Raw genomic sequence first — 6,535 nt, forward strand, 5'->3', positions numbered from 1 at the left:
GTCCCTGGTTTTGGATGCATGTTCTTTTTCCACCAGCATATCCTTCAACATGCAGAAGATGTCTTCCCAGAGCCTACGCCTTTACCCATCCTGCCTTAGCCCTCCCCATGTGACTTTCACAGAAGATTTGGATCTACTGGTAAATTTTTACTGATAGGCAGCCAGCATTATTGGGCAGGGAAGAAAGGGATGGGAAGGACAGGAAGAAAATTTGCCCATCTGCTGCCCCTCCCCTTGGCTCTCCACCTGGGATTTGCTATTGAATATCCACCCCCTCCCACCACCAGCACTGATTGCTCACTGAAAGGCTCAGCGCCCCCAATGGCTCATGGAAGCCAGGCGGGTGATTACAATCCAATTACCTATTGTTGACTCAGCCCACACAAGCTTTACTCCCCCTTGCAGGGCATGGGGCCAGGCTCCACTCCCCAGGGAGACCCAGCCCCCTCCACGGCTACAGAAAGGGGAGCAGAAGGGCCTGTAGAGGTCCTAGAGCCTAATGCAACACGGGCCACCTTGTGTGCCACACATCTGGACTGGAGAGGAGCCAGCCTCTGCCCATTGACTGTCTGCTTCCCTCACCATCTCTGACTGCTTCCCACTCGCAGTCTTCAGGGCCCCTCACAGCTCTTTGACCTGACTGCTTAAGTAGCCCCGAGACAATTTACTCTCAGCGTGGCAGCTCTTACCCCAGGCCTCTCCGCCTGAGAGCCATTGCTGACCAGCAGGCAAGAGGCAAGGTTGTATCTATTCCAGCCTCCCCCATAGGGCTGTGGAGAGATGACTGCCTTTGAAGAAAAGTTTGTCTGCTGAGGTCTTCTGCCTCAGGTGTCCTGGAGCAGTAACACTAGCCAGACACGGAGACCAAATGCCGCTCTGGTCTTCTCATGCTGTTTGTAAGCACTTTCCCCAGCTCCTCCCTCTGCCCCCCAAGAGGTGAGCTGTTACACGCCATGTTAAACGTGCTCTTTAGATTCATGACTTTGCCACCTTTCACCCATTTCATGCCTAGATGCCGGGCACTGGTGACCTCTTGGCCATCATTCCTCCCAGAATCAAGGATAAAGGGCCGACACTACAACCAAAAACCAATCAGTGAACCCTCTGGCAAGGCTGCCTATACACCTGGCACTCCCCAAAACCAGTCCCTGGCACAGAGGTCCCTGAAAGCAGGTGCTGTACATTTTCCAGCTTTACAATGAGGCTGTTGACAGCTTTAATTAGGGAGGCATGAATTATGTGGCTATAATGCAGAGCCCTACAATTAAGGCGGGAATGAGAGGCAGCAAAGGGAGTCTGCCCAGCAAGCATGGCTGTTGAGTCCTGGCTGACTTTCTCTTTCGACTGGAGTACAGTACAGGTGATTAATGGGGCTGGTATCTTCCAGCCTGGGGACCTGTATTCTGGGAAAGGTGCGCTGGGTGGGGCGGGGCGGGGGTGGCTGCCTCGGGAAGCACTGTGGAGTGGAAAGGAGCGGCAGATCCACTGCTGCCCAAAAGCAACGGCTGCAAAATGCTTGATTTGAACTTGTGGACGTTTGCTTTCTGCTGGTATGGTTAATGCAAACCAGCTTCAACCCTTGCCTCAAAAAAATAAGGTGGCACCTATTTCTGTGTCTTCCACCTGAGCACCGAGCGCCCTGATGCAGATGTTAGCCGGTTGTGTTATGGGTATCAAATAGAATTTTTTTTCCTTTAATTTTTACACGTAAGGTTTGTTTGGTAACCGCAACGAAAGAACGCTATGCTTTGCTTCTGCGATTGGCACCCTCCCTCGAGTGTGCTTGGCTAGCCCTAGGACGCTGGGCTTTGGGCTGGGGTGCGCTGGAAGGGCCCCTTGGCCATCACACCTGTTCGTCTACTTGTTTCCTAATCTTCCGCCGGCGCTTTCCTTCAACCGCCTTTTTTCACGCAACCGAGAGCAAGCCAGCCTGCTGGTGTCTGAGGAGGGATTTCGCCAGCTGTGGCATCCGCAAAGCCCAGGTTTGGTGGCCTCTAGCGAGTGGGGGCAGCCGGGCTAGCCGTCTCCCAGGCCCAGAGGGCTTAGGGGGAGGGGAGTGCCCGCGGACTGTGTTGGCGGCTTTTCTCCTCCGCTCTGTGATGGGGTCCAGAGGGCCAGACGTGCAGGGACTCGAGCATGTTGGGGGTTGTTGGGCGTGTGGGGAGGCGGTTCGGCCGTAGGTGCTGAAAGGACAGCTCCTACCTGCCCCGCAGTGCCCGAGAGGCACCCCCGTGTGGGAAAGTCTCCGCCGGCAGCCCACACCCCCGCCTCCGGCGGGCTGCTCTCCAGGTGAGGCGCACGGAGGGAGTCCCCGGGGTGGCAGCTCCGGAGGGTGCACGTCCGGCGGCGCCAGGCCGGCCTCCGGGCCCTCGGCCCCCCGGAGCCCGCCGCCGGGGGAGCTGGGCGCGCGGCGCGGCCAGGCCTCGCGCGCCCCTCGCCCGGGGCCCCCGGCGGGGGCAGGAAGGCCAGGGGCCGAGGTGCGCCCCGTGTCGCCCGGCTCGGAGAAGTGGGTAGCAGGGTTGCGTAAGGTGGAAGGAACTTGGTAGTTTGCAAAAGCCAGCCCGGGGCGGGAGCGGAGCCCCGTGCGCCCCTCGCCGACCGCCGCCTCCGCGACGCGCGCCTCCCCCACCGCCTCCCCTCCCCCAAGGCGCGCCGCCGCCCCGCGCGCCCTCCCCCTGCACCCCCTCCTCACTCCAGAGGAGGTGAGTTTAAACCCCGCCCACGTGACCCCGGCTGGGCCAATGAGCGGCGGCGGGAGGTGAAATCCGGTTCTAACCGGTCCGGGGCTCCCAGCGCTATAAAAACTTTATAAACCCCCCGGAGCCCGAGCAGTGTGAAGAAGCAGCGCGAGCGACCCCCGGACAGACCGACCCCGCGCGCCGCCGTCTCTCTCCCCCCTGCGTCCAGCGCCGACGTCCCCCACCGTCGCCATGCCCAAAAGAAAGGTACGTGGCGCGGGCGCCCGGGCGCCGCCGCTCGCCCCGAGCGCGGGACTCGGCGGGAGGACGGGCGCGGCGCGGGGCTCCAGCCCGAGGCGGGCTGCGGGCGGGCGGACGGCGCGCGGCGCGCCGCCCGCGGGCGACAGGAGCCATATTGGAGGCTCGGCGGCCGGAGGAGCCATGTTGGCAGCCGTCTCCCCGGCTCCCTCCGGCCGCCCGCGCCCCCTCCCCCACGGCGGCCCCCTCCCCTCCTCCCCGCGGGCGAGCGAGCGGGCGATTCAAACCCGAAAGGGCGGGAAGGCGGCGCTCGCCCGCGCGGGCGGGGGAGCGCTCTGCCGCCAAAACTGCCGCCGCGGGGGGCGGGGCCGCGGCCGAGCCCCGCCCCCCGGCCGCCCCCGCTCCCCGCGCACCGGGCGCGCGCCGCCGCCCACCGGCTCCCCGAGCCCCCGCCCTCGACGGCTGCCATGGCGACGGCGCGGGGCTCCGCCTCCGGAGGGGTTTGTTTGCGCCGCCTGCAGCTGTTGCGCCTGCCTGGCTGGTGGCGCCGAGCGCCGCCGGGTCCCCGCGCCAGCGTCTCCCGCGCTCAGCGCGCAACCTGCGGGGTCCCCCTCGCGCGCCTCGCCGGCCTCCGTCTCCACTGAAGCCGCTTTAGTGGAGACGCCGACCGACCGTGTCTTAGGAACACGGTGTCGGCTGCTTCCTGCAAAAGTTTGGGCTGGCGGAGATTTGCCTCCGAGGTGACAGATTTGACCTTCTCTCCTTTTCTAGGCCGAAGGGGATGCTAAAGGAGATAAAGCCAAGGTGAAGGACGAGGTGAGTCTTACCCTCCTAAGGCGTGTGTCATGGAGCCCCGGTCAGTAAAGACCGCTTGGGTCTCGTGGTAGGGACTGACCACAGCCATGGACTGGAAGTTGACCAAGAATTGCTTCATTCGCTTTCTTTAGAGTGAAACAAACGTCGGGTGAAACGTGCTTATTTTTTTACTTTTCGTTTCTCTCTCAATAGCCACAGAGAAGATCTGCAAGGTTATCTGCTGTAAGTGTATGCTTTGAGCTCCTCACGCTCACCCGGAGGCTGGGGGCTGTTTGGGGACCCCTTTAATTCCGTTGAGTTACAGTTTGGGGCCGATTGTGAGTGCACTCCCCTGCGGTGCTGCTCACCTGCAGTTTCCCGTTGTCCTGGATCCTGGGGGCAGGGTATAGGAAAGCGGTCCCAAGAACCTTGATAACAGTTGCCCGGGTTGTGCTTTGGTGGGTTGTTCTTTGGTCCATGGTGCTAATGGTTTCCTCTCCCCCCCCACCACCACCAAAATAAGAAACCTGCTCCTCCGAAGCCAGAGCCCAAGCCTAAAAAGGCCCCTGCAAAGGTAAGCAGTACCGAGACACTGTTGGTGCGGATACTAGATTGATGATTTTCAGAGAGAGGACTGTCTTCACCACCTTACCACCGACTTCAACACAATGGTGACTCCATCGGTGGGGATTGTAAAGTTACTCCTTATTCCTGATAGTTGTCGTGTTAGTTTCCTGGGCACAAAGAAAACTACTTGACTGTTAAAATGAGTATTTTTACCTGTAACTTAAATGACCCTTTGTGTCCTGGGGACCACAGGTTATGATTTAATTTAGCTTAGTGGAGGGGTTGTCTCTTCCGAAGTCAGGCCTACGTTGCAGAACCTTGTAGGTTGTATCCTGGGTTAACGGCACTCTGTGCAAGCTGAGAGACTGTTGTGTCCATCTTTCCTTGGCTTTAGAAGGGAGAGAAGGTACCCAAGGGGAAGAAAGGGAAGGCTGACGCCGGTAAGGATGCAAATAATCCTGCGGAAAATGGAGACGCCAAAACAGACCAGGTATGGTTGCCGATTGGCGATTGGGTTTTTATTGTGCCTTATATCTGTATCATTCTGGGTTTGATGTGATTTTCCTTCTATTTGAAATTCTTATTTCCATAAATCTCTTATAATATAAAAGCACTGTGTTGGCTTGTCCTGAAGTGTTGGTACCAGAGAGTTTTAAAGCTGGAAGTGACATTGGGTCTTCCCAAGTCACAGTCTGGGTGGGGTGGCGGTGTGGGCTGTTGTTGAAGGTGCAGTCATGGTGTCTCATGAGAAGACACCTGGAAACAAGAGGCTACTGTGCATGTTTGGACTCTGAGCAGGTAAATTTTAGCCTACATGTTGACTTTCTCTGTTTTTCGTTTAGGCACAGAAAGCTGAAGGTGCTGGAGATGCCAAGTGACGTGTGTGCATTTTTGATAACTGTGTACTTCTGGTGACTGTACAGTTTGAAATACTATTTTTTATCAAGTTTTATAAAAATGCAGAATTTTGTTTTACTTTTTTTTTTTTAAGCTATGGTGTTAGCACACAGAACACTTCATTGTTTGGGGGAAAAGAACATACGTGTCACTAACAAAATGTCTCCCAAGCTGGATGGATGATGGAAAACATTTTTCCCTGATAATTCTGAAAGATTCTGTTGGCTCCCAGAAGGGACGTCGCGGTGTTGACATATGTGGTCACCATGGCACAAAATGCCTTGTGGTATGGGAAAACTAAATTCATTTTTGTATTCTCCTCCCCCTGTACCATCAACATTGACTTAACTCCCTTAAAACAAGAGACCTGTTGGAACCTGACCCCCCAAATTGGTTTTCCGGTCTATTGGGCGATCTGGACTTTGCAGTGACATCATCGAGTGTCCTCAGAAGAACGGTGGTTCCTTTTATAAAAAAAATTGTGGATCTTCAGATTGCATATCAATTTTCGTTTCCTTTCCTGAAAGTCAGGGTCGGCTTGTGAAAAGTTGTTAAACAACATCCTTAATGTGAAATGTCAACCCTCACTCTAAGCTACTTCCCCCTTTTCAAAGCATTGAATGAAGATTTCATTGGGTTTTATAGTGGCTTTCTGATTTTGGTAGTCTATACAAGAAGGGAGTTGGAAGTTCTTGTATACTGTTAATGATTGTCTGCCCATGTCCTGCCTGAAATACCATGATTGTTTATGGAAAGTATCTTTAATAAAGCTGGATACATTAGGCTTGGAATGCTGCCTCTGATCTCTTTGCAGCCCTGGGGGACCTGGCTTCCAGGTTTCTTGGTTTAATGGGTTGGTCTTGGATCTAGTCAGAGTTGGGGTGGGTATGCTTCCCAGAAGTGGGTGTGGCAATCCCTGAAGTGTATTACATGTGAAGGTTAGGTTTGCACTGCTGGACATCTCTCTGATTAACATTAACAGACTAGAGTCTGCTCTTGGGGTAGTGCTCCAGGGTTTGACAGTCTACTGCTGTACTGACTTCATCAACATTAGAAATTCTTGGCAAAGTTTAAGAACACCAGGCTTCTAGCCGGACATGGTGACATACGCCTTTAATCCAGCACTCAGGGAAGTAGAGGCAGGATATGGCTATGCAGAGAAACCATGTCTTGTAAAGCCAAAAAATAAAATAACACTAAGTTATAGTAAATTCCGGGGCTTCTGGAAGATTTGTGGCTGCAGCTCGGACTTGTCTCACAGACCATGTGGCTCATATTTAACGAAACATGGGGAGAATACAAAAGTTGCCTCGTTCTCTTCCCATCAAAAGGTCAAGATG

The 6,535-nt window shown here is 55.4% G+C and overlaps 1 protein-coding gene across 2 annotated transcripts; it reads left to right on the forward strand.

The window, feature by feature from the left end:
- Window positions 1-2,150: 2,150 nt before the first annotated feature.
- Window positions 2,151-5,986, forward strand: Hmgn2 (high mobility group nucleosomal binding domain 2). Of its 2 annotated transcripts, XM_060379355.1 has the most exons (7): window positions 2,151-2,289; window positions 2,824-2,945; window positions 3,708-3,752; window positions 3,945-3,974; window positions 4,255-4,305; window positions 4,693-4,788; window positions 5,141-5,986. In XM_060379355.1, the coding sequence occupies exons 2-7, from the start codon at window positions 2,931-2,933 to the stop codon at window positions 5,174-5,176; spliced, it is 273 nt and encodes a 90-aa protein (XP_060235338.1). In that variant the 5' UTR covers window positions 2,151-2,289; window positions 2,824-2,930; the 3' UTR covers window positions 5,177-5,986. The 2 variants fall into 2 exon arrangements, with proteins under 2 accessions (XP_060235338.1, XP_021499239.1); XM_021643564.2 differs by lacking the exon at window positions 2,151-2,289 and having other exon boundaries at window positions 2,719-2,945.
- Window positions 5,987-6,535: the final 549 nt, after the last annotated feature.

The sequence above is a fragment of the Meriones unguiculatus genome, chromosome 3 (genome assembly GCF_030254825.1).
Source record: "Meriones unguiculatus strain TT.TT164.6M chromosome 3, Bangor_MerUng_6.1, whole genome shotgun sequence".
NCBI lineage: Eukaryota > Metazoa > Chordata > Mammalia > Rodentia > Muridae > Meriones > Meriones unguiculatus.